This window comes from Maylandia zebra, linkage group LG18 (assembly GCF_041146795.1).
Source record: "Maylandia zebra isolate NMK-2024a linkage group LG18, Mzebra_GT3a, whole genome shotgun sequence".
Lineage (NCBI taxonomy): Eukaryota > Metazoa > Chordata > Actinopteri > Cichliformes > Cichlidae > Maylandia > Maylandia zebra.
In genome coordinates, this window is record NC_135184.1 from 4,486,783 (window position 1) to 4,513,682 (window position 26,900).

General features: G+C 41.0%; 3 protein-coding genes and 1 long non-coding RNA gene across 7 annotated transcripts; all 4 read left to right on the plus strand.

Moving 5' to 3' along the window:
- Window positions 1-179: 179 nt before the first annotated feature.
- Window positions 180-4,186, plus strand: LOC112431535 (uncharacterized). Of its 2 annotated transcripts, XM_076877133.1 has the most exons (4): window positions 180-685; window positions 1,716-1,977; window positions 2,680-3,256; window positions 3,341-4,186. In XM_076877133.1, exons 2-4 carry the CDS (start codon window positions 1,728-1,730, stop codon window positions 3,606-3,608), a joined length of 1,095 nt encoding a protein of 364 aa, XP_076733248.1. In that variant the 5' UTR covers window positions 180-685; window positions 1,716-1,727; the 3' UTR covers window positions 3,609-4,186. The 2 variants fall into 2 exon arrangements, with proteins under 2 accessions (XP_076733248.1, XP_076733247.1); XM_076877132.1 differs by having other exon boundaries at window positions 2,680-4,186.
- A 2,029-nt stretch (window positions 4,187-6,215) lies between these two features.
- LOC143413744 (uncharacterized) lies at window positions 6,216-7,907 on the plus strand. Its single transcript, XR_013094360.1, has 3 exons — window positions 6,216-6,538; window positions 6,619-6,736; window positions 6,868-7,907. It is a non-coding gene; the product is annotated as an uncharacterized LOC143413744 (long non-coding RNA).
- Window positions 7,908-12,649: 4,742 nt separating this feature from the next.
- On the plus strand, window positions 12,650-14,644 carry LOC112436402 (tripartite motif-containing protein 16-like). Its single transcript, XM_024805961.2, has one exon. It carries the CDS (start codon window positions 12,688-12,690, stop codon window positions 14,359-14,361), a length of 1,674 nt encoding a protein of 557 aa, XP_024661729.2. The 5' UTR covers window positions 12,650-12,687; the 3' UTR covers window positions 14,362-14,644.
- A 2,156-nt stretch (window positions 14,645-16,800) lies between these two features.
- Window positions 16,801-25,022, plus strand: LOC112431534 (uncharacterized). Of its 3 annotated transcripts, none has more exons than XM_076877138.1 (5): window positions 16,872-17,071; window positions 18,102-18,371; window positions 19,067-19,212; window positions 20,478-20,756; window positions 21,243-25,022. In XM_076877138.1, exons 4-5 carry the CDS (start codon window positions 20,510-20,512, stop codon window positions 21,785-21,787), a joined length of 792 nt encoding a protein of 263 aa, XP_076733253.1. In that variant the 5' UTR covers window positions 16,872-17,071; window positions 18,102-18,371; window positions 19,067-19,212; window positions 20,478-20,509; the 3' UTR covers window positions 21,788-25,022. The 3 variants fall into 3 exon arrangements, with proteins under 3 accessions (XP_076733254.1, XP_076733253.1, XP_076733252.1); XM_076877137.1 differs by having other exon boundaries at window positions 16,874-17,071; window positions 18,102-18,363; XM_076877139.1 differs by lacking the exons at window positions 18,102-18,371; window positions 19,067-19,212 and having other exon boundaries at window positions 16,801-17,071.
- The last annotated feature ends 1,878 nt before the right edge of the window (window positions 25,023-26,900 follow it).

Genomic DNA, 26,900 nt, shown 5'->3' on the forward strand with positions numbered 1-26,900 from the left:
TTTGACTCATGATGATGATGTTCCGAATTAAACAAAGTTGGTCACAAATTCTTCAAAGCTGTTTATTAAGAATATATTCACTTGGACTCATGAGACAGGCTTGTGATCCAAGGGAGCCATCAACTGGACAATTACTGACATGACAACAAAAAAGCTAAGTACAGAGGGGGGAACAGAGGTGAAAATACTTGCTTTAAAGGATTGTAATGTTTCCTTTTAAAATAAGTCTCTAAGGTCAGACAAAGGGACAGAAACTCATAGCTTTCTACCAGCCCAATGACAAAACTATAAGTTGTTTTTTAACATCTACTTTTTCATCTATTTGGCAGTCACAGTGAAAAGTATAAACATTGGCACGCTTTGTCTTGTGATTCTGCTGTTCGTAAAAAATGACCATGCGCAAAGTACCAGACTTTAAGGCTTTGACTTGATGCCAATGGCCTGAGGAGGACAGTATTACCCTTGGACATGTGTAGTCTGCCGTCTACTCAATAGAAGAAGAAGAAGCGCGGAAATGGCACAACTGTCTTCAGTTTCTGGGAGAGTTTAACAATGAGAGACTGATGATGCAGAAGAAATCTCCGTGGTTAAAAACATTAAAAACAGTCGTCCAGGATGATGAGATCCGCCACTGGCTCAGACTGCTGTATATCAGCCGGAGACCCGAGATGAAGTCACGCAGCAGGTATGTAAAACTGTGATGTTCTCAATGAACTAACACAGGAACGATCTGAGCTCAGTCTGTAAGCTAACAGGCTAAAATCAGAGAGCAGCTAATCAAACAAGTGCGTCCGTTTTTTTTAAAGGTCAACTTTTAACAATAGACTTTCATGAGACACATCAAAACCAAACAGGGAGGGAAAGCTTCGGTTTTCTGCACTGTGCCACAGTTCGCTGTCTGCTTCGGTTCACGACGCCTCACTCCGGGGCTACAGACAGTTCTCTGCCGCCTGTGGTGCTCCTCACCTCCGTCTGCACCCACAGACTTCCCGAGGTGGAGGCAGGCCGGCAGGGACTTTGAGAGATGGGCTTTACTTTTAAAAATACCCCTTAATCAGGGTCTAACTCACTAAAAGATGGCCACATGTCTCTCTCCAACTTAATCTCTTTCTTTTAAGTAATTGTTTTTCATTGAAATGAAATTAATTGTTCAATAAAATGATTACATTTATAATTGAATTAAAGTTAAATTAATCAAGGTGATTTTGACTTTGCTAGTTAACAGGAAGAAAAACAAACTTACACAGGATAAAATGAAATTTGGACCCAGCAGAAAAAGTCAGATCACAGACAAACAGAAACATTCCTCTTTGGCTAAAATAAAATGCAGATTATTGCTCATCTGCAGTTTTAATCATGGTGAATAATTTATGATTCAGCCAAGTAAGATTCTTCTGTGTGGAGGTTTTTCCCCTGTCAAAAGGCATTGACCATTACCTTCATCTAAACATGGAATTTAAGTCATGTAGTTGCCGTTGTTTGTTTTTAAAGAGGTCATAATATTTTTGTGATGGTAGAAATTTATCTTCAAAGTAATAGTTATAAAGTGAATTAATAAGACTTTCCAACAAAGAGAGGGAGTCACATGGTGCTTCTGAAACATTTGTACAAACCTCTCTCACATATGTGAGCAACATGCTCACAGTGTACAGCCCTGCTGACTGAGGCTGCACCTTTACCTGTCTAATCTTTTTCTTTTTACTTTGTTCCTCAAGTCCCACATCAACATGAAGTGTAAGGAGGAGGAAGATCTGGCTGGCCAGCAGGTCTGGAAGCAGGAGAGGAACTTCAATCTGGACCAGGAGGACACAGATCCCCCACAGATCAAAGAGGAACAGGAGGAACTCTGCATCAGTCAAGAGGGAGAACAGCTTGTAGTGAAACACGAGGATGAAGGCATCGTCGTCTGGAGCGGGGAAGAGCGGCTCAGACAGCTGCATAACATCTGGAAACCTGAGAAAGATTTACAGACCAGCGGTAAAACTGTAATCGCTTTTCTGAAGTGTTAACATTAATATTAAACCTACAGTTTGTATCAGTCAGATCTATTTAATGTGTATTCGTGAAAACATGACAGGGAGTTTTAAATGGACTGGTTCTTATATAGCGCTTTTCTACTCAATCTTGAGCACTCAAAGCGCTTTACAAAACTTGTGCATTCACCCACTCACTCCCATTCGCACAAGCACATTTTTCTTAGTGCTTTCTACCAACATTCAGACACACATTCCACAGATCAAAGAGCAACTTGAGGCAACTTGGAGTTAGTATCTTGCCCAAGGATATTTGAAATGCAGACTAGGTGAAGCCGGGAATCGAACCGATCAGTAGATGATCTGCTCTACCGCCTGAGCTACAGCCACCCCCAATAGTGAAGATTATTTTGAAAAATATCAAGATGTAGATCAGTTTCGAGATCAACTCCAAAATAGATCATCAGTCAGTCAGTAATAAGTGAGTTCTTTTTTGTTTGAAAGGTTTTTTTTACTCTTAATGTTGCTGAAAAATGTCAGAACTCAAGTTCTCATTTGCATCAGAGTGCACAAATAACTTCATTTTTACACACTTTTAATTTCACCTGCAAATGTGAGCAACATGCCCTCATTACAGACTTTAACTAAAACTTTATCTTCTCAGAAGTGTTTTTCTATAATTACATTTTTTTTATTGTTCGTTTAGACCTCCACCAGCAAACTGCCTGTAAGGAGGAGGAGTTTGTCGCCAATCAGCAGGAGAGGAACTCAAGTCTGGACCAGGAGGACCCAGATCCTCCACAGATTAAAGAGGAACAGGAGGAACTCTGCACCAGTCAGGAGCTGGAGGAGATTGTACTGAAGCAGGAGATCAATAGTTTTATGGTGACTTCTAGTTTTGAGGAAAGTGACCTCAGTGAATCAGAACCAAACGATGACCAGCTCCTTGCTCTTAACTTTCCTGAACCAGAGCTTGAGGAACAGGAAGAAAACCAGCATGTGGACTCGGGATCAACTAGAAATGCGGAGCTGAAGAAAAGGAGACGTCACAAAAACCGAACAGATAAGTCTCGGAGTGAAACTGATACAAGTAAAAAATCTGTAAGCTGTGACACTTGTGGAAAAACTTTTCAGTGTAAATCCAACCTGACGAGACACATGAGAGTTCACACAAGTGAGAAGCCACATTCTTGTAGCACCTGTGGGAAAAGATTCATTTGGAAATCAGGATTGGAAACTCACGTAAGGATCCACACAGGCGAGAAGCCATATTTTTGCATCACCTGTGGGAAAAGATTTAATAAGAAATCCGGATTTGAAAGTCACGTGAGAATCCACACAGGCGAGAAGCCGTATTTCTGTAGCACATGTGGGAAAAGATTTGGTAAGAAATCAGGACTAGAAACTCATTTGAGAATCCACACCGGTGAGAAAGCGTATTCTTGCAACGTCTGTAGGAAAGAGTTTAGAGACTTGTCGACTATGAAAAGTCACAGAAGGATCCACACAGGTGAGAAACCATATATTTGTAGCTCCTGTGGGGAAAGATTCAGTTGGAAATCAGGACTGAATTTTCATCTAAGGATCCACCTGAGTGACAAACCAAATCACTGCAGCACCCGAGGTAGAAAATGACCTCATGCTCCAAGTCACGGTACATTTCCTGTCCACAGCAGTGAAGGGCACTCTATGTTGTTTGTTCCAGCCCTGACTTTATGTTTCTCTAAGTTTGATATTTTTTTTATTGGTCTTTAAAGGTGACACAAATATTTATTGAACATGGATGCTCTTTTAATATTTACCACAGAAACTTGTATTTCTTCTTCAGTATAGAAGAAAACAAACATGAAAATGAGTTTTTCATCACTTGTTCCTTGTAACAACCATGATGTGATTCCTTTTTATCAGCCAATAAATAAGTTTTGATACACAGGACTAAAGATTTAAAAAAGTTCAAGACAAGTATACAATTTTTATTTAAATATGTTTTCTTTGTGATTTATGTTAATGAAGGTTATACTTCAGTATGGCTTTGACCTGGTTGTCCTGGTTCTTCTTAGCAACATGTTGCAAGATTTGATTAAAAATGTTTGTGACTAATTTTGTGTATTGTGTAATCCCTGCTAAATAAAAGCAGTTAAATGTGCTATATTGGCTCATGATAAGTGTTTATATCATTTTGCCTAAATGCAAGTAAACTCAATGTTTGCCAACTCTGTGTGTGCAGTTTGCTTCATAAGTACAGTAACAGAACTTGAACTACATGGAGCCTATTTTGATTACATCATTACAGATGTAGATATTATTCATAGTTCATATTTCACAGTGTGCTGCAATCTTCTCCACAGACCTGCATTGCTCTCTGTTCAGACCCGTCATCTTCAAGATGTCCACTAGATGTCGTCAGAGTTCCCCCACTTTCCTCATCTATTGTGTTGCCATTACCTGAGCCTGCTTAAAACCTACAGTCCTTTACATATGGGTTCATTCAGGGTCATGTTTAGTGGGCAGGTTTAGTGCGATGAAGGAAACTCGTTTTCTTTAACTTTACCTCTCAGTAAGTAACTGGAGTAACAGACTCACTGATTCCTCCCCACCTGCTGGACATGAACCAGCTGACTGACACTTGTTTTCATTTTCTCATTCATAAAGTTGCTACCAGTTCAATTCATTTATATTTATATATAGTGCCAAAAAACAACAGTTGCCTCAAGGTGCTTTATATTGTAAGGTAAAGAATGTAAAAACCTCCACAATTGAACAAGCTGAAAAGAGCAAATGCTTGGCAGCAGTGGCAGAAACAGGCTGTCTGTCGTAATCACTGTAAAACACTAATCACTGGTCAGTCATTTGTTGTGTTGCAATCGGTTACACTGAGGGAAAAAATTTCACAACTGGATCTCGGAGATAATGTGAATATTTGTGAAAATATGTGAAGATGAGGCTGAAATAACTCTGAGACTCTAAAACATGATGAAATGCTTACATATTGAAATGTGTGTAGTAACATGACCTACAGCTTGTTTAAGAACTCGTGATTTTTTTCCCCTGTTGGCATAAGGTGAAATCCTGCATAAAGGAGGTGACCTTTGCTCCCTGACTCAGACGTGATAAACATGACCCAAATCATTCACGTTGGTGCCAAATAATGTTTTGTTAAAGTTTAACAAGCTTTCCCAGCCTGAAACTGCCAGACAAACAAATCACCTGTTGGAGATGCTGGTTTAGCTCCCTGGGTAAAGTGGGTGACCCAGATGCTAAAGCCCAGCTATGACTCCTGCCTGAGGACTTTTAGTCTTGGTTTGCATCCAACTTTTCTGCCACAATAGTTCAATTTTCTTAATAAAACACCAAATTACAACAAGTTACCTCAAGGCAGTTTATATTGAAGGCACTTTATTTGAAGGTAAAGATCCGACAATAATACAGAGAAACAACAGGTAGAAGCAATGGAAGATTGAAAATAACGGTTGTCATTACTTTTCATTCAGTCATATATTAAGATACAGAAACACCATCTGTTGTGTGTAAAGATGAACAGTAGGGGTAGGGTGATTTTCACCAGATCAAAGCCATGGATTCACAATTATGGTTTGGTGCTGTTGAGTACCTGGATAGAAAATGCACATGTGGAATGGTAGAAAGTGTTCAGCATGCTTTGATGATCTGCTTCAACTATGCTGGGGTGAGCATTACAGACTGCTTCTTAAATTTAATAACCAAATTGCATCAATGGGGAACTATAAATTCTACATTTGGATTTCTGATTATTATTTCTGGCTGATTTTCATTAGATCGACCTGAGTAGGGCAGCGACAGATGTGTGCGGTCCAGAAGTAGAAGAAGAAGAAAGAGGAGAGCAGAAATGATGACATTCTAGGCTCGCTTTTCACCTTTGATGTACTCTTAGCAGGAAGACTTTGGTTTGGTGATGTGTTAGAGATAATTTAGTGGTTGAAGCTACTGTGGACTGACCAGATCTGCCATCAGCTCAGAGTGCTGGATATCACCGCAAACCTGAGACAAAGTCATACAGAACAGGTGTGTAAAACTGTGATGGTCACTGTGATGGGTGCATGCAACCACACAACTGAGACACTTAGTAATATTCATTTGGTCTTTTGTCTTATGTTTACGTTATGCTTTAAAGTTTCTGTGATCATAAGTTAACTAATTTGACGTTTTGAGGTTACCTGTAGTGATGGGACGTTCTGTATCGAGTCGGGTAATTGAGGGGGCGTTTCCGCGATGCGCGTATCGAGGCTTGCTTCATTTATGGGAGGAGCTGAAAATGATGACGTCCGAAGCCTCGCTGCCCGGCTGTACCACGTGACTGGTTCATGAAGTGGTTCGAACTTTGCCGCGAGATATGACAGCGATATAAACCCTCAGACTTCATTCAAAATGTAGGTGTTTGATGGAGAGTTGCGGTTAGTGAGAGTTTGGAGACAGTTTGGAGGTTTATGAGAGTGAGGAGAGAAAGTCAGGAGAGAATGGAGCCAGCTAAGAAGAGGAGGATGTCCTCCCCTGTGTGGGAACATTTTGATCTTATTCCTCCCAACAAGGTATTTCTACAGAAGATGTATTTTCATAATACTGATGCTGCAATACAATTTATGTTAAGCTGTCTGTACTTTTGTACAAGGTGAAGTGTTTGCTATGTGCCAGGGAGCTGGGATATAACAGCAACACCTCATCCATGCTTAGGCACTACAGAGCTTTGCATGAGAATAAGGGGGACACCGATTGTGGAGCAAGACCAGGTGAGCCATCAAATGCCATGATAATATAGGATGCAGTAATGTTACTAAATGATATAACAATATTATACAACTGTAATAAGTTACATGTGTGATATTTATATTTGTGCTTTGTCTTTATTGTCTTTCCTCAGGAGAACAATCTCAAATAGATGAAGACCTGGTCAGCATGGTGATTGAGGACTCCCAGCCATTTAGCATTGTGGAGGACAAAGGATTCAAAAGATGTGTTAAATCATTAAATCCTAGCTATGTTCTCCCCACTAAAAAGGTCATAAAAGCAGTGAAAATTTAGTTTTTACAGAATAAAATGTGAACAGGCAGGACTGTGTAGCTGTCCATACCTCAACGTTACAACCGCACAACCACTGTCCACACCCCAACCACACCTCACCTCACAGTAAATGATCATTTGCATTTTAAGCATTTCCAAATAATCATTTTCCATACTGCCAGTATAAATATACACAGTATACTGCCATCACTACAATATACATGTTTTACACACTCCTTTTGTTGTTGACATTTACAGGCTGTGTGCAAAAGGCCACACTCTTCAAATTCATGCCAGCTATTATTTTTACGTCCAGTAGGTGTCCTACTAGAGCAAATGAAGCTTCAAGAAGCTTTGCGCTGGGGTGAACCAATTGGATGAAAAGCTTCAGTGCTTCACGAAGCTTCATCTGCCCATCACTAGCATAGACTTTGCTTTGCATTGTTTGTTATTTTATATAGGTATGTTATATTGATTATATTTCTGCTCTTTCTCAGTTACCTGACCTCCGCTCCAGTCCTTCCTGGTTTGGCTGAAAGAGGAGGCTGAGGGTGGAGCTGGTTTAAATGCAGAAGCCAATAAAGTGGACTGGACCATCTATTGTGATCATGCAGGGGGAATGGGGTTCTTCTTGAATGATGGTTATCTGTTATCCCTTTAGTTTTCACCTTTGGTTTATATAATGGTTTATTCATTTGCTATATAACTGGAGCTGTTTCTCATTTGGGCAGGTCAGTTTGAGTTATGTTTTTGTTAAGTGATTTTTGAGTAGCGGTCTGTTAAGGTAACCTCTTTTATGGGCCCACTTGGTTCTTACAAACTTTATTTTTTGTTATTTTGAATTTTTGTAATCATTTTGTCCTTTTTGGGGTATAATAAAACCCATTTTTTTGAAGATTACATTTGTGCCTGTGTGTTCCTGGCGGCTTGGATCATGACAATTGGTGGCAGCAGTGGGATTCAGCCAGTGTAAAAGAAAAAATACACACACAAAAAAGGCACAGGTTTTTTTTGTTTTTTTTCTCTTTCCCCCCCACTCCTTATCAAACCATGCAGAGGAGCACGGAGTGCGAGAGCAGTCCGAGGAGATGTACCAAGCCAGCAAATGGGCTCAGAAGGACAAGTCGATGGAGAACAGGAGGAGAATGGAACTTCTGGAGGGGTAGACAGCACTGAGGGCCGAGGTAGGGAACCAACGATATCGGATCTGATCTCTCTTCTCCGTTCACATATGGGGCAGCAGGAGGCCAGAGAGGTTAAACAGAAGGAGGAAAGTGCAAAGCAAGAAGAACATTTTAAAGCACTTCAACACCAGTTTCAGTTGTTACAGGTAGAAGTACAAGCCCGCACTTCTCCAGTGCCTGAAGGTCAGGCAGCTGAATCACCTGATCCAGAATCTCTAGATGACGACATTGTTCCTCAAGCTGGTCCTAGTATATCAGCTACTGGTTTATCAGGTCAGTCCCATTTTCTGGAGCCTAAGTTGCAAAAACTTACCAACGAGGATGATATTGAACATTTTTTGATTACCTTCGAATGCATTGCACTGGCCTGTCGGTGGCGGAGACATGATTGGGTTTTTCACCTTGTACCGCTGCTTACGGGCAAAGCAAGAGGTGCATATGTACATATGGATGTTGATGATTCTTTGGATTATGATAAGGTTAAGGCAGCTATTCTTTATAAACATGATATCAATCCTGAGACCTATAGGCAGAGATTTCGATCTCTTGATGTAAACCCTGCAGAAAGCCCTAAAGAGTTGTATGCACGGCTGAAGGAGCTTTATGTAAAATGGGTCCACCCTGAAGATAAAACCGTTCAGGACATTGGGGAAATCATCATTCTTGAGCAATATTTACGAATGCTATCTCCTGAGTTGCAGGTGTGGATAAAAGAGCATAATCCACCCTCTGCTGCAGAGGCTGCAAAGCTGGCTGATGTTTTTGTGGCGGCACGGAAAAAGGGACAGCCTTGGAGCTTTATGACTTGGAAAACGAAGGACAGCCGGAAATCACTCCCGCAGAGACGAGCTGCCAATGTGAGTAGGGCTTCATATAGCCATTCACCCGATGGGTCTTTGAAGTCCCCGGCCAAAACCTTGGTATGCTATCTTTGTGGTATGGAAGGTCATACAAAGCCCATGTGCCCTGAAAACTCAGCTAAATTAACCCAAATGTGCTTTGTGCCCCGAAGCCATGATAACTGAGATAAAATTAGACAGAGGGTTAAAGATGACATCAGTTGAGATTAATGGTGATACATTAAAGGCACTAATTGATACAGGTAGTACACAGACTCTTGTACACAGACAGTTTGTCCCCTTAAATAGTATTAATATGACTGAAACGATTCCTGTTTGTTGTGTTCATGGAGATGAAAAGCCTTATCCAACAGCGGATCTATACATCAAGGTGCAAGGACAGGTTTATCTCCTGAATATTGGGGTTGCGGATAATTTGCCATTCCCTGTTATATTAGGCCGAGATCTACCTGTGCTGTTTGACCTTTTGGATTATAGCCACACATGCAATGTTGCAGTAACTAGGGCTCAAGCTAGGAAGCCAGCAGATGCCACTCAGACCCTTAGTGCTCTGCCATTTTATGAGGCAGAATTAGAGACGGCACCTGGGAAATTGCGCAAGTCCCGCAGGGAGAGGAGGCGAGAGAAGTTTCATCATACTATTGTGAAAGCATCTCCCGTCTGTGAACCTGAGATGCCTTTGGACTTTAAAGTCCCAGCTAATATCACTGAGATGCAACACAATGATCCAGTATTAGCACCCTTTTTTCAGAAAGCCAAAAAACAAGGACATGAGATGGAACCAGATATTAACAGCAGTGAGGAATTTTTTCTGAAAGATGGCATTCTTTATCGCCGGCAAAGATCACAGGTACAGCTGATGGTTCCTAGTGGAGTCAGGGAGGTGGTACTGAATTTGGGGCACTCTGTGCCGTGGGCAGGACATTTAGGGAAGCATAAAACCATGGCTCGCATTAGGAAGTATTTCCACTGGCCGGGCCTGCGTGCTGACGTGGCCCAATTTTGTAAAAGCTGCCCTCAGTGCCAAAAGACTTCCATCAAAACCCCCTCCAGGGCTCCACTTCAGCCTTTGCCAGTTATTAGCACCCCATTTGAACGGTTGGGGATGGATGTTGTCGGACCTGTTGAGAAAAGCAGGGCAGGGAACCGTTACATGCTGGTAATAACTGATTATGCCACAAAGTACCCTGAAGTTTTTCCTCTGAAATCTGTAAAGGCCAAGTCTGTGGCTTTTTGTCTGGTGCAATTTTTCTCAAGGGTGGGATTCCCTCGTGAGATCCTGACAGACCGTGGGACTAATTTTATGTCAACTTTATTAAAGCAGGTCCACCAGCTTCTTGGCATCAAAGGGCTAAGGACTACTCCATACCATCCTCAAACGGATGGCCTGACGGAGCGCTTTAACCAGACCCTGAAGCAGATGTTGCGCAAGTTTGTGAATGACACTGGTACTGACTGGGATCAGTGGCTGCCTTATCTGCTCTTTGCGTATAGAGAAGTACCCCAAGCTTCTACTGGCTTCTCACCTTTTGAACTGTTATATGGTCACGAAGTAAGGGGGCCCCTCTCTTTGCTGAAAGAAATGTGGGAGGGTGACCGAAGTGGGGCAGGGGCTACTAATGTCATCTCATATGTTATACAGATGAGGGAGCGACTTGAGAAGATGACTGAGCTAGCCCAAGCTCATATGGGAGCTGCCCAGCAACATCAGAAGGTCTGGTATGATCGGTCAGCTCGGGAGAGGTCATTTGAACCTGGACAAAAGGTACTTGTACTCCTTCCGAGTGATGACCGTAAGCTGTTAGCTAAATGGCAGGGACCTTTTCAGATTCAGCAGAAACCACCTATCGGCTGGCAACTCCGGGTCACTCTCGCTCCAGTAGAGTTTTGCATGTAAATCTCCTGAAGGAGTGGGTGGCGAGGCCAAAGAGAGCAGAAGTTCTTTTGATAAGGGAGATTCATGAGGAGGAAGAGGTAGAGGAGCAGTATCTTCCTTCAGGGGTGCTCCAGCAGGTGGACCTTAATCACCTTTCAGAAGAAAAACAGCTTCAGGTGAAAGAGTTATGCAGCTCTGGGGTGTTTCAGGAGAATCCTGGGGGGACGGATGTTATTGAACATGACATTATATTAAAGGATGGAGCGTCTGTGAGACGTATGAGTTATAGGATTCCAGAGCGGCTGTTAACATCTTTGAGGAAGGAGGTGGATTTAATGTTGTCTCTAGGGATCATTGAACCATCTAAGAGCGAGTGGTGCAACCCAGTGGTTTTGGTCCCAAAGAAGGATAGTAGCCTGCGGTTTTGTATTGATTTCAAGTACTTGAATGCCATCTCAAAGTTCGATTCATACCCTACACCTAGGGTTGATGATCTGATTGAGCAACTTGGGAAAGCCCAGTACCTGACGACTCTAGATCTCTGCAAAGGCTATTGGCAGGTGCCACTTACTCAGCGCTCAAGGGAACTGACTGCCTTCCGGACACCATGGGGGCTATTCCAATTCACAGTCCTGCCTTTTGGTTTGCATGGAGCCCCTGCAACCTTTCAGAGGCTGATGGATCGGGTACTGTGTGGTTTGTCAGAGTTCGCGGCAGCATATCTGGACGATATTGTGATTTACAGCCAAACCTGGGAGGAGCACCTCAAACATCTAGAAAAGGTACTAGAGCGTCTCAGAGAAGCTGGGCTGACTGCTAATTCGGCAAAATGTGTTTTTGCCAAGGCTGAAACTGAATACCTGGGATTTGTCATAGGTAATGGGGTGATAAAACCACAAGTGAGCAAAATCAGCGCCATTGAATCCTGCAGTTTGCCACAGACAAGGAAACAACTTAGATCATTTCTTGGCATGGCAGGGTTCTACCACAGATTTATCCCTCATTTCTCTGCCAGGGCGTCTCCCCTCACTGATCTAACAGGTTCTAGGTGCCCTAACCCTCAGCACTATCAGCAGCAAGAGCAGAAGCAACCCCCCCAAACAGCAACATTGTACCCCATCAGGTAAAAAATGGGCTACGTTTGCTTTGCATTGTGCCCACCTGATGACAGTGATATAGTGTGATGCGATTCCATATTAGATTCTTGATGAATGTGGGTTGTTGTTCTTCAGCCTGCTTCTATGTGCCCTTTTTAACTGTGAGCACCTGCCCCTTTAAACATCTCTGCACTGCCCTGACTAAATGTATATATAAACTGTCTCTATGGTTTACAGTCTGAGTCTGACAAGCTGTCAGCTGTTCATTTCTGCTATTTGAATTGTTAAAAGAAACAAACTATTCATTTAGCAGATTAACAAAAAGAATAGAGAGGCATCCAGTTATTGACATTTATATTATTTAGTTAAAGGTTTGAACAAAAAACAATTAAACACAGAGCCTCTTCCTGCTTTCTGGAATGAATCACAGCATGAAAACCCTTCCTCTTCTTCCTGCTCTCTAGCTCAGCACCTGCTGTCTGTCCATATCTTTCTGTGTTCCCTCCCCTTTAGATCTACATTATGAAGATGGGTGTAACCAACATGTGTTAGAGCTGGCAGGCCCCATTCACAGCAGCAACACATGTTGTTCAGATCAGAGGTCAGACCAGTTTCTATAATAAGGAAGTGAAACTCACACAGTCACTGACACTGAGAGGAGAAATGGCGCAGAAAGGAGTTCAGCTAGACCGAGAAACCTTCTCTTGTTCGATCTGTTTGGATCTACTGAAGGATCCAGTGACTATTCCCTGTGGACACAGCTACTGCATGAAGTGTATTGAAAGCTTCTGGGATGAAGAGGAAAAGAAGAAAATCTACAGCTGCCCTCAGTGCAGACAGACTTTCACAGCGAGGCCTGTCCTGGTGAAAAGCACCATGTTAGCAGTTTTAGTGGAGGAGCTGAAGAAGACTGGACTCCAAGCTGCTCCTGCTGATCACTGCTATGCTGGACCTGAAGATGTGGCCTGTGATGTCTGCACTGGAAGAAAAATAAAAGCCTTCAAGTCCTGTTTAGTCTGTCTGGCATCTTACTGTGAGAAACACCTTCAGCCTCATTATGATGTGGCTCCATTAAAGAAACACAAGCTGGTGGAGCCCTCCAAGAAGCTCCAGGAGAACATCTGCTCTCGTCATGATGAGGTGATGAAGATGTTCTGCCGTACTGATCAGCAGAGTATCTGTTATCTCTGCCCTGTGGATGAACATAAAGGCCACGACACAGTCTCAGCTGCAGCAGAAAGGACTGAGAGGCAGAGAGAGCTGGAGGTGAGTCGACAAAACATCCAGCAGAGAATCCAGGACAGAGAGAAAGATGTGAAGCTGCTTCAACAGGAGGTGGAGGCCATCAATCAGTCTGCTGATCAAACAGTGGAGCACAGTGAGAAGATCTTCACTGAGCTGATCCATCTCATCCAGAAAAGAAGCTCTGATGTGAAGCAGCAGATCAGATCCCAGCAGGAAACTGAAGTGAGTCGAGTCAAAGAGCTTCAGGAGAAGCTGGAGCAGGAGATCACTGAGCTGAAGAGGAAAGATGCTGAGCTGAAGCAGCTCTCACACACAGAGGATCACATCCAGTTTCTACACAACTACCCCTCACTGTCAGCACTCAGTGAGTCTACAGACTCATCCAGCATCAATATCCGTCCTCTGAGCTACTTTGAGGATGTGACAGCAGCTGTGTCAGAGGTCAGAGATAAACTACAGGACATTCTGAGAGAGGAACGGACAAACATCTCACTGACAGTCACTGAAGTGGATGTTTTACTGTCACAACCAGAGCCAAAGACCAGAGCTGGATTCTTAAAATATTCATGTGAAATCACACTGGATCCAAACACAGCAAACACATGGCTGTTATTATCAGAGGGGAACAGAAAAGCAACATTTATGAATCAACAACAGTCTTATTCTGATCATCCAGACAGATTCACTAACAGGCGTCAGGTCCTGAGTAGAGAGAGTCTGACTGGACGTTGTTACTGGGAGGTGGAGTGGAGAGGGGGAGTTTATGTAGCAGTCGCATACAAGAATATCAGCAGAGAAGGATGGGGTAATGAATGTGTATTTGGACATAATGACAAATCTTGGTCATTAGATTGTTACAACAACAGATATATATTTTGGTACAACAACATTAAAACTCCTGTCTCAGGTCCTCGTTCCTCCAGAGTAGGAGTGTACCTGGATCACAGAGCAGGTATTTTGTCCTTCTACAGCGTCTCTGAAACCATGACTCTCCTCCACAGAGTCCAGACCACATTCACTCAGCCGCTCTATGCTGGACTGAGTCTTTACTATGATTATGGAGACACTGCTGAGTTGATTAAAGTGAAATAGACTGAAGTCTTTCATATTGTTGTAAGTTTAAATCTGTATTTTAGTTCCCTTTTAGTTTCTCTCCATCATTATTGTGGTATTTATGTGCTGCACATAAATCAGATGTCAGTCAAACATTATGGGCAGTACCTCGACATCTTCAACATGTTGTCTTGATGTTTTTACGTTTTATAGGTGGAGCTCTTTCCTGTGTCTGTTCAGCCATGGAGACTATCAATGCTTATGGATATTTTTATTTGAAAAATTTCTCCACATGACAACATAAACTTCTCTATCTTCTAAATGTTTACTGAATATTTTTCTTAGGTATTTGTATGTTGTTGTTTCTCTTCACTGATCTTAACAGAGAAGTCTACAGACCTTCCTTTATCACACAGATTTTATTCTCATTTGTACATTTATAAAGAAAACAATTAATTACAGAGCAATTATTTTAAGTCTGTGGAAAGATGTCATGGTTGGTTTGCAAGCTGTTTTGTAATTTCTTTATTTAGAATGACATCTTTCCACAGACTTAAAATATAAATGTACTATCAATTACAACCTAGTGGCAATTTCAGCTTCCTTTTACATCATCTTTATGATTCAATTCTGTCATAATCAATTGAGTCTGATTTTGCTTTTCAAAATGAAAACCCAATATGTGTTGAAACAGCAATTTTCATTTTTAAAACATTCTGAAATAATTGAAAGAGTATATCACATATGGACAAATTCGACGGGCCATTAATTTGAAAGGCGAAATCAGACCAACATGAAATTTACATGGTTTTACTGTCGGGTTGGATACTGTTGATCTAAAGTGGAATTATCCTGTGGAAACAGCATCTTTCAATTTAAGAGCATTTTGAAATTGTTAAACGAGTAGGTCGTCTACGGGCAATTTGAAAATACTTTTATTTTGGAAGGCAAAATCAGAGTGACTTGATCTTAACATCGTATCTCTGTGGGGTTGTATACTGTTGATTTAAAGTGAAATTATTCTGTGGAAACAGAAAATTTCCTTTTTAGAGCATTCCGAAATCACTGAAAGTTAGGTAAGTTATTGGCATTTTCAACAGGCCATTATTTTGGAAGGCAAAATCAGAATGACTTGAAATTGAAGTAGTACCATGGTGTGGATGTACACTTTTGATCTAACATGGATTCATCCTGTGGAAAGAGCAAGTTTCATTTTTAGAGCGTTCTGAATTCTTTAAAAGAGTAGGTCGTATATCGGCAATTTGAAAAGTCTTTTATTTTGGAAGGCAACATCAGACTGACTTGATATTGATATGGTATCACTGTGGGGTTGGATACTATTGATCTAAAGTGGAATTATGCTGTGGAAACAGCAATTTTCCATCTTAGAGCATTTTGAATTCGCTCCAAGAGTAAGTCATATATGGGCATTTTGAAAATGCTTTTATTTTTGAAAGCAAAATCAGACTGACTTGAAATTGACATGGTAACATCGTGAGGTTGTATACTGTTGATCTAAAGTGGAATTACCCTGTGGAAACAGGAAATTTCACTTTTAGAGCATTTTGAAATCACTGAAAGTTAGGTCAATTGTGGACAATTTGAAAAGGCTTTTACTTTGGAAGGCAAAATCAGAATGACTTGATATTGATATGGTATCACTGTGGGGCTGTATACTGTTGATCTAAAGTGGAATTACCCTGTGGAAACAGGAATGTGCCATTTTAGAGCATTTTGAAATTGTTCCAGGAGCAACTCAGATATGGGCAGTTTGAAAATGCTTTTATTTTTTAAAGCAATATCAGAATGTCTTGATATTGATATGGTAACATCGTGAGGTTGTATACTGTTGATCTGGAGTGGAATTACCCTGTGGAAACAGGAAATTTCCATTTTAAAACATTTTGAAATCACTGAAAGTTAGGTCAATTATGGACAATTTAAAAAGGCTTTTATTTTGGAAGGCATAATCAGAATGACTTGATATTGATATGGTATCACTGTGGGGCTGTATACTGTTGATCTAAGGTGGAATTACCCTGTGGAAACAAGAATTTTTCATTTTAGAGCATTTTGAATCGTTAGAAGATTAAGTCAATTATGGACAATTTCAAAGGGCCATTACTATGAAAGGCAAAATCAGACTGACTTGATATTGATATGGTATCACTGTAAAAAGACTGTGGTTGGAAAGTGTTGATATAAAGTTCAAATAGTATTTGGAAATACGACTTTTGCTTTTAAGAGCATTATTAAGTCATTGAAAGAGTAGTTCAAAAATGAAGATTCACAGGGCTTTTACTTTGAAATCCAAAATAAGATGGCCTTGATAGTGACAGGGCACAATTAGGGTACAAGGCTGTGTCATATAGATCTAACATTAGAGTTTGTAAAAAAAAAAAAAAAAAAAAGCCTAAATTATATGTTATTATGTTCTTAACATATCTGTTAATTCACTCGAAGTTGGCTTTTATTTTGAAATCCGGTTTCCACATCCATTCCCGTAATACTTTGAATACACAGGGAACGTAAAACAAACTGGAGGCTGGCTTGACTGCAAGTCTCGAATTGGAGGCTGGCTTGACACAAGTCTTCAGTTTCTGGGAGAGTTTAACAATGAGAGACTGATGATGCAGAAGAAATCTCCGTGGTTAAAAACATTAAAAACAGTCGTCCAGGATGATGAGATCCGCCACTGGCTCAGACTGCTGTATATCAGCCGGAGACCCGAGATGAAGTCACGCAGCAGGTATGTAAAACTGTGATGTTCTCAATGAACTAACACAGGAACGATCTGAGCTCAGTCTGTAAGCTAACAGGCTAAAATCAGAGAGCAGCTAATCAAACAAGTGCGTCCGTTTTTTTTAAAGGTAAACTTTTAACAATAGACTTTCATGAGACACATCAAAACCAAACAGGGAGGGAAAGCTTCGGTTTTCTGCACTGTGCCACAGTTCGCTGTCTGCTTCGGTTCACGACGCCTCACTCCGGGGCTACAGACAGTTCTCTGCCGCCTGTGGTGCTCCTCACCTCCGTCTGCACCCACAGACTTCCCGAGGTGGAGGCAGGCCGGCAGGGACTTTGAGAGATGGGCTTTACTTTTAAAAATAGCCCTTAATCAGGGTCTAACTCACTAAAAGATGGCCACATGTCTCTCTCCAACTTAATCTCTTTCTTTTAAGTAATTGTTTTTCATTGAAATGAAATGAATTGTTCAATAAAATGATTACATTTATAATTGAATTAAAGTTAAATGAATCAAGGTGATTTTGACTTTGCTAGTTAACAGGAAGAGAAACAAACTTACACAGGATAAAATGAAATTTGGAGCCAGCAGAAAAAGTCAGATCACAGACAAACAGAAACATTCCTCTTTGGCTAAAATAAAATGCAGATTATTGCTCATCTGCAGTTTTAATCATGGTGAATAATTTATGATTCAGCCAAGTAAGATTCTTCTGTGTGGAGGTTTTTCCCCTGTCAAAAGGCATTGACCATTACCTTCATCTAAACATGGAATTTAAGTCATGTAGTTGCCGTTGTTTGTTTTTAAAGAGGTCATAATATTTTTGTGATGGTAGAAATTTATCTTCAAAGTAATAGTTATAAAGTGAATTAATAAGACTTTCCAACAAAGAGAGGGAGTCACATGGTGCTTCTGAAACATTTGTACAAACCTCTCTCACATATGTGAGCAACATGCTCACAGTGTACAGCCCTGCTGACTGAGGCTGCACCTTTACCTGTCTAATCTTTTTCTTTTTACTTTGTTCCTCAAGTCCCACATCAACATGAAGTGTAAGGAGGAGGAAGATCTGGCTGGCCAGCAGGTCTGGAAGCAGGAGAGGAACTTCAATCTGGACCAGGAGGACACAGATCCCCCACAGATCAAAGAGGAACAGGAGGAACTCTGCATCAGTCAAGAGGGAGAACAGCTTGTAGTGAAACACGAGGATGAAGGCATCGTCGTCTGGAGCGGGGAAGAGCGGCTCAGACAGCTGCATAACATCTGGAAACCTGAGAAAGATTTACAGACCAGCGGTAAAACTGTAATCGCTTTTCTGAAGTGTTAACATTAATATTAAACCTACAGTTTGTATCAGTCAGATCTATTTAATGTGTATTCGTGAAAACATGACAGGGAGTTTTAAATGGACTGGTTCTTATATAGCGCTTTTCTACTCAATCTTGAGCACTCAAAGCGCTTTACAAAACTTGTGCATTCACCCACTCACTCCCATTCGCACAAGCACATTTTTCTTAGTGCTTTCTACCAACATTCAGACACACATTCCACAGATCAAAGAGCAACTTGAGGCAACTTGGAGTTAGTATCTTGCCCAAGGATATTTGAAATGCAGACTAGGTGAAGCCGGGAATCGAACCGATCAGTAGATGATCTGCTCTACCGCCTGAGCTACAGCCACCCCCAATAGTGAAGATTATTTTGAAAAATATCAAGATGTAGATCAGTTTCGAGATCAACTCCAAAATAGATCATCAGTCAGTCAGTAATAAGTGAGTTCTTTTTTGTTTGAAAGGTTTTTTTTACTCTTAATGTTGCTGAAAAATGTCAGAACTCAAGTTCTCATTTGCATCAGAGTGCACAAATAACTTCATTTTTACACACTTTTAATTTCACCTGCAAATGTGAGCAACATGCCCTCATTACAGACTTTAACTAAAACTTTATCTTCTCAGAAGTGTTTTTCTATAATTACATTTTTTTTTATTGTTCGTTTAGAAGCAATAGTGGAGAGACCGGCTGACTGCTGCAGAAGAAATCTGCTCTGAGGTTAACAGAACGTCTGATCGTCCAGTATGAGATCAACCTTCAGCAGAGACTGCTGGATATCAGCCGGAAACCCGAGATAAAGTTACGCATAACAGGTAAAACTGCGATGGTCTCAGTGGACTAACACAAGAATACAACTCATGTAGGACCTGATCAGAGCTCAGCTTGTAGGCTAACATACTGAAATCAGGGAGCGGCTAATCACACAAGTGCGTCTCTTTTTTACGGTGAACTTTTAGCATTAAACAAACCTTGAGACCGAGAGAAAGTGCCTTTATAGAAGATTTATTTAGAAGATTAAGATAAAGGAGGCAGGGAGGGAAAGCTTCTGTTTTCTGCACTGTGCCACAGTTCGCTGTCTGCTTCGGCTCTCTGACCCTCACTCCGGGGCTACAGACAGTCCTCTGCCGCCTGTGGTGCTCCTCACCTCCGTCTGCACCCACAGACTTCCCGAGGTGGAGGCAGGCCGGCAGGGACTTTGAGAGATGGGCTTTACTTTCAAAAATACCCCTTAATCAGGGTCTAACCCTACAAGACCATCGTGCCTCCCCCACCATCCTCACCTCATGTTAAAATGTATATTTTTCAACTGAATTATATTTGGGTTCAAGAAAATGATGAAGTTTTTAAAATAACTTTGTAATGTTCTAATAAACAGTCTTAACTCGAACTAAATCAGCTCAAATCTCACAGATGTCAGTGTTATTCACAAAGCATGGAAACATAGTTGTTAGTTTTGAATGCAGCCACAGCAGGCAAACTATGGCTGCATGCTCCAAAGAACAGGAGCACAGTAACTGAACACACTCTTAGCACACTTACATCTGATTTTGGGAACAGTTAACAGATCTGAACCTGATGACCTGAGAGGTTTAACTGGGTCAAAGGTCGAGAGCCAATTGAGAACTGTCCGGTTAAACCAACTAAATGATGAAACCTTTGATTTAAAATGTCATGATCAACAGTATCAAAGGCAGCAATGAGATCAAATAGAACTAAGACTGAAACTCTGAGTCCCTAATAATCTTCAGATCACTGATGACTTTAGTTGGGTTGATTCTGTGCAATGACTGGCTGTGAAACCTGACTGGTACTTATCTGCTATGGCACTGTGAGATTTTCAGTTTAATCTACAACAATGACAAACATTTACTTGCAGCGTGAAGCTGGCAGCAGCTACCTGAATGATTTGTACTCTGAACTTTCCTAATAAGAGTATCAGAGCTCGAGAGTAACTTACACTTTCATTTTTCACATTTGTACAGTTTAAATTTCACTCCCATATGAGGACATGCTCAGAGTGGACTATATTTGCTCAGATGTGTTTTCCTGTCATCACATTATTAACCTTTTTCCTCAGTGACCCTTTGTTCCTCAAGATCTCCCCCTAACATGAAGTGTGAGGAAGAGGAGGGCCTGTATGACCAGCAGGTCTCCAACCAGGAGAGGAACTCCAGTCTGGACCAGGAGGGCCCAGATCCTCCACAGATCAAAGAGGAAGAGGAGGAACTCTGCATCAGCGATGACGTAGAAAAGATTGTACTCAAACAGGAGGATGAAGGCCTCATCTGGACTGAAGAAGAGCAGCTCAGACAGCTGGATAACATCTGGAAACCTGAAATGAACTTACACAGCAGGGGTATGTAAAACCGTAATGGTCTTACCTAAAAATTAATATGACTTTAATTCATTCAATAAAGATATTTTGGAAACACATCAGAGTTCTTCAAGGCCAGTGTTTAAATAAACTCAGCTGATTGTTAGTCGAGGTTTTCTGAGAGCTTCGCTGCTTTTTATCCCCATATTTTAATCCTACTTTTAAATTTCCCCTTCTGTCTGATGTTTGTCTTATCATTTACATAAACATCTTTCCAACAGTAATTGGTGGACAAACTGTGATTGGTGCATAGAAATTTACTAACGTGTTAGAAGTGAGTGCATGAAATCTTATTTTAACAGTTTCCAGGTCTGGGTAAATGATATGATGATATTTCTGATGATATTTTGATTAAACTCTGTTGTAGAGTTGGAAATGGACAGCTGTAGACACCACTGCCGAGTAGTCATTCTTGTTATACTTCTATTTTTATCTAAGACAAGTAATTTTGTCCATTTGTCACCTCAGCTTTCCCACAACAGCATGAATGTGAGGAGGAACTGGTTTTTGGGGACCAGGAGAGAAACTTCAGCCTCGACCAGGAGGATCCGGAGCTTCCACAGATAAAAGAGGAAGAGGAGGAACCTTGCACCAGTCAGGACGTAGATCAGCTTGTAGTGAAGCAGGAGACTGAAGGCATTATTATCTTCATGGTGGCTCCTACTTATGAGGAAAGTGAGCCAGAGCTGGACAGTGAACATCTCCTTTCTTCCAGCTCTCCTGAACCAGAGAGCAGAGATCAGCAAGACAACTTTCCTGTGTCAGAGAGTCAGCGTAAAACTGACACAAGTAAAAAGTTTGTGAAATGTGAGATTTGTGGAAAAACCTTTGAGTACAGATCCAAACTAACGAGACATATGAGGGTTCACACAGGTGAGAAGCCACATTCTTGCAGCACCTGCGGAAAAAGATTCAGCCTGATGATAAACTTGAAAACTCACATGAGAATCCACACAGGTGAAAAGCTTCATTCAGAGGATACAGTTACAAAGACACATGAGGATTCACACTAGTTAAAAGTGGGAGAACTGTCAGATGAAGCAGTCCACTGAGAAGCCAGATCAGAGCAGATCAGATGACCTCCTTCCTTAAAAAACTCTCTGTATTGTTTATTGTATGTAGGGGTGGGAGATATAGCCTCAAAATAATATTTCAAGAAACTTACATTTAAAAAAAATAATGTACATTTTATCAGCTCGGCAGGCAGCAGCATTTATATGTGTAAGTAAATGATGGATTTTCCATCTTTCTCTTCCAGTGAGCTGCTGTCACTGATGACAGCTTAGCTAATTCAAAGTGTGAAAATGTGGCCACCTCAAGGTGCTTGATATTGTAAGGTAAAGACCCAACAATAATACAATGAAAACAGAGAAAACCCAAACAGTCATATGACCCCCTATTAGCAAGCGTTTTGGCGACAGTGGGAAGGAAAAACTCCTTTTTAACAGGAAGAAACCTCCAGCAGAACCAGGCTCAGGGAGGGACCCCCATCTGCAACAAGGAAAGTTTTAAGTCTAATCTTAAAAGCTGAAGGCTCTGCCTCCCATTCTACCTTTAAATACTCTATGAACAACATTATAGTGCAATGTTAGTGACACGGCATACATGAAATATGAGCACATAAGTATCCTCAGGGGTGTTTTTCCTGGAAGTTTTAAGAAAAGTGTATTACAAGTGCTTACACTCTAGCTTAATATCCAAAATAACCTTGTAATGCGGAGCCTGCACAATTCTGTCATATAAGCAGAGGTGGAAAGTAACGAATTACATTTACTTGCGTTACTGTAATTGAGTAGTTTTTTTGTGTATTTGTACTTTTTAAAGTCATTTTTCAAGTCTGTAATTTTACTTTTACTTAAGTATATTTTTTAAAAAGTATTGTAGTTCGCTACGTTTTCAATCACACCCGTTACTGAGTAAATTAAAAAAACCATTGCACTTCGGAAATACTGCAGGGAATGATGGGTAGTAGAACAAATTGGCGCTAAGGTCACGTTAAAGATGGAGTCTGACATCGGTGTTATGGATCCAGTGAAAAAAGAAGCCCCGTCGAATTCTGCTGACCCTGAACTCGAAGAAACGGATGTGAACCCCTGGCCGTATTTAAGGGACCATTTCGGCTTCAAGTGCAAGAAAGGCAACAGCTTTATTATGCAGTGTAAGCTGTGTTTGCCCAGAGAGACCGAGTTAGCAGCTTTTAAAAATTCCACATCAAACCTGCGCAAGCATGTGGAGGTAAGTTAAATACAACTCGTACCGTTATGGTAGCAAAAAGGCTGTGTTCAAATTAATCACATTAAGTTAAGACATCTGTGAAGAACACAGATAACGTTGGTTGGTACTAGCAACTTGCTGTAATCGGGCACGTTGTTGTCCACGCAACTTACATTTTTTTTACTGGGTTGGTAAATTGCCAAAAGAAAATGTGTTTACCTACGTTTTTCCTGTTTGTTAATAATAAGAATTTATTTAAAAAAATAGTTAAATTAAAGACAGAAGCGGCTACTTTCTTACTTAACCCACATATGTTCACACTGCAGGCAAAAGAATAACAGAGCGCTCACTTACCTTAGATTAGTCAAAGACAGCTGACTTCTGTTACTTGTTAATTAGCACTTGCAACCTCCCGTTAACTAGCCTGTTACTGTCCAATAAAAAAAACCCCACGAGGTATATTGGTATAATTTACCAGCGGTAGCTATGTAATGCATTGATGTCTTATTAGGGACATCAAAAAACTTTCTCTCAAACTTAACACTGGCCTGCCTGCCTCAGCTGCCTTCGAGCGTCTCTTTAGCTGTGCTGGACTACTGTTCACTGCAAAGTGAGCAAGGATGAACTCTACTAACTCTGAAAATCAACTGCTCCTCAAAATTAACAGGAAGTTCAGAGAGTAACACTCTAGGATGGATACAAAGGAACTTTAATCTAGAGGTACAGTAGGGCAGGGCCAAGTTTAAAAAATTCAAAAACATTTTTAAAGCAGCTGCCGTTCAGTTCAGTACTTGTTCTCTTATTTGACAGTTTAGAACACATTCTCATGTGAAAGAATGATATGGTTTTGTATTGAAAACACTGTGATACCTGACGGTTTGGTTTGGTTGATTGGTTTGGTGACCATTATCCATTTTCATGTATAGACTTGCAGTTTAACTGCCACTGCACTTTAATTTGTAAAGTTTTTCTTTTCACTAAAAAAGAACTACTTTGAGATTTATATCCCACTGTCCTTTTTTGCACTACTCAGAAGCGGCTGTCCTCCTGCTGACAGAAAAGTAACTATGTAACTTTTACTCTGAGTACATTTTAAATGAGCTACTTTTTACTTTTACTTGAGTACATTTTTAGACAGGTAATTTTACTTGTACTTGAGTAAAATTTCAGCAAAGTAATAGTACTTTTACTTGAGTAAAATATTTTAGTACTCTTTCCACCTCTGCATATAAGGAAAAGAAATTCTACCTGGTTTGTTTCATCTTGGGTCGAGCTTTTTAACCTCCTGCTTTTCCACCGTGTAGCACATCAGTAATTTCCATCCACTGACTGCTCTTGCTGTTATATGAAATGTAACTCGCGAGTGCTCCAGTGATGCATGGTTGAATCATTTGTTTACCTTTGGGTCGCACATCACTGCTGCTAGTATCTCCTGCTCACGTGCCTTCACAGCCCGGTTGTACTCAAGTGTGTTTTTGCTTAAAGTGTTGTAACAGGTTTGCTTTTTTCACTTTCAGTGGGAAAAGTTTTCTTGCATATTTTGCGAACATTCAGCTACCAAACTGTGACTGGAGCCCGACATATGGCTCTGGCTGTGAGACATGACTGGGGTTGACTCATTGGGGTGAATGCAAACACATGATGTTCCTCTAAACACACTTTTTTGTAAACATTTATACCAGTATTATTGCAGATCATATGATATGTCACAGCCCTAATTCTGTTTGTTGCATATTCCATTAAAACCTGTAATGAAGATGAAACACGTATTTACATTCATTTGATGTGATATTTGTATCGTGTTGAGCTGTGGAGGTGACAAAAAAGTTGCTGAGATGTTTTATTTTTTTGTTTAGTGGAGAGGTTTTACTCCACAGAGTCAAAGCTGGAAAGAAACACACATGAGACCAAACATTTTGTGATTTAATCTTGATTTTCATGAAGACTGAATTTCAGCATGTGCTCATCCTGTTGATTCGTATGTTGGTGTTGGTTATGTGTCTTAAAAGTGAAATAAAGATTTCTTTAAAACTTCTTGTGGCTATTTTTTTAAGGCACAATCTTTACAACATGAAACAACGTCTGTGAAGCACATTTTGTACAGTGGGCAGGGAGACTTGCCCATCACTGTGGTGGTGGGGTGGATGAGATTTGCCTGCGGTCACTTAAGGCTCTGTATGTTGTGGGTCTGTCCTGGTTGTCCTGCTCAAACATTGTATGGAAGTTGAGGTCAGTGCCTTCAGACCAGCCAACTATGGTGGTAATCATGGTCCCCTGTTTTATGAAGGGAGTGTAGAGGGTATGTTTGCACTTCAGGCCTCCCTAGGAAGGTCTATATCTGTAGTCACTTTCACTGTTTTCTTATTGCTGTTTCAAATTGTTGTTTCTGTTTGTAGCCTTTTTATTGAAGGATTTTGGTTTATATTATTAATATGTGCATTTGTTGTTATTAATAATATTTGCTTCACTCTCCATTTGATGTGTTTTTGGTATGTTATACTTTTAATTGTTCTATGATTATGTTTATGTGTGGTTTATAATTATATTTAAGTTCTGGGTTTTTTTATGAATAAAAGTGACTTAACTTGTCAGAGATATGAGACTTTGGGCATTTCCCCTTCTGTCTTATTCTCAGTGTCTTGTCTCCATGTTTATTTACCTCTGTGTTGCTATCTTTGTGTCTCTGTCTCTTTCTCTTCCCCTGTTCAGTGGGATTTAAGACTTCCAACAAATAATTTCAAAGGGTCAATTAAATTTTAATAAAACCATTTTACTCAACACTGCACTCGAATTTTAGCATTTTTTTTTTACTCAGTCATAAAAAGATTCATCTTAAAATATGTTTTAGATACATTTTTATTACTTTTTTCTTTCTTTCTTTTCTTGTTGTTGTCCCGTTTCGTTTTTTAGCCATCAGAATTATTGTCTGAAGGCCAAAAAAGATGCCCAACTAACTTAATTTACCAAATGGACCATCACGGCCTTGCCATATTGGTCCATTTGATCAACCTTTGTTATTATTTATTTATTTTAATTTATTTTCAGTTGTTACAGATAGGACAGACATGACTGGGGGATAGGAAGGAAGGAAGGAAGGAAGGAAGAAAAGGGGAAGAGGGACAGTGAGAAAGGGCACTTAAAAAATATCTCCCAGGTCACCTGTTGAGAGAAGAAAATAAGAGAAAACAAGCAAAAAAGAGCAACATAATAACACAACACCATTGCAATAATCTAGCTAAGTGTAAATAACAGTAAATATTAAATACTGAATGTGATTGTGCAGCACGCAAGATTGACATCGCATAATGTGGTTTGAGGTAGCAGCCAAGAAAGGTGTAGCTTGTGTGTGTGAACACCTGTGTGGATGAGTGCTCGTCTATTCAAAAGGCTTCTCCATGTAGCGATCTGCTGTTGTGGGGAGCCACAGCCCCGTCCCCCAGGGCATGAAGCAGGCATGGAGGAGATCCAGGCCCCAGACATCCAGAGGCCCCCAGAGTGCGAGCGCCCAAAGAGGACCACCGGAGGGGCAACCGTGCCACCTTCCTGGGAAGAGCTGAGAGAACCCCAGATGAGGGGTCACCCAACAGCCACAGAGCAGAAGCCAGAGGGGGCGGCAGTGACGTACACGCGGGCTCTGCCGGCAGTCAGCTGTGCCAGAGTGAATCGAGCCCCCGCAAGGGGCCCGACCGAGCCACAGGCACCAGGCCCCACCAAGCAGCCGTACCGGGGAGTGAGCTGGTACAGACCTGAGCGTCCAGCCCTGGACACCAAGAACGCACCGATGTCTGAGGGCATCAGCCACCAGCAGGGAGTGTGGTGAGGGGAAATAAGCCTCCATACCTTGGAGGGCCTGAGATGTTCCAAGGGGGTGGAGTGTAAGACCCGAGCTGACATATAGACACAGACGAATAG

Coding starts and splice junctions, on each gene's coding strand:
- LOC112431535 (XM_076877132.1), top strand. CDS start 1,728: ATGAAGTGTAAGGAGGAGGAAGATCTGGCTGGCCAGCAGGTCTGGAAG. Junction 1,978..2,679: donor GAAAGATTTACAGACCAGCG/GTAAAACTGTAA, acceptor TTGTTCGTTTAG/ACCTCCACCAGCAAACTGCC.
- LOC112436402 (XM_024805961.2), top strand. CDS start 12,688: ATGGCGCAGAAAGGAGTTCAGCTAGACCGAGAAACCTTCTCTTGTTCG.
- LOC112431534 (XM_076877139.1), top strand. CDS start 20,510: ATGAAGTGTGAGGAAGAGGAGGGCCTGTATGACCAGCAGGTCTCCAAC. Junction 20,757..21,242: donor AATGAACTTACACAGCAGGG/GTATGTAAAACC, acceptor TTGTCACCTCAG/CTTTCCCACAACAGCATGAA.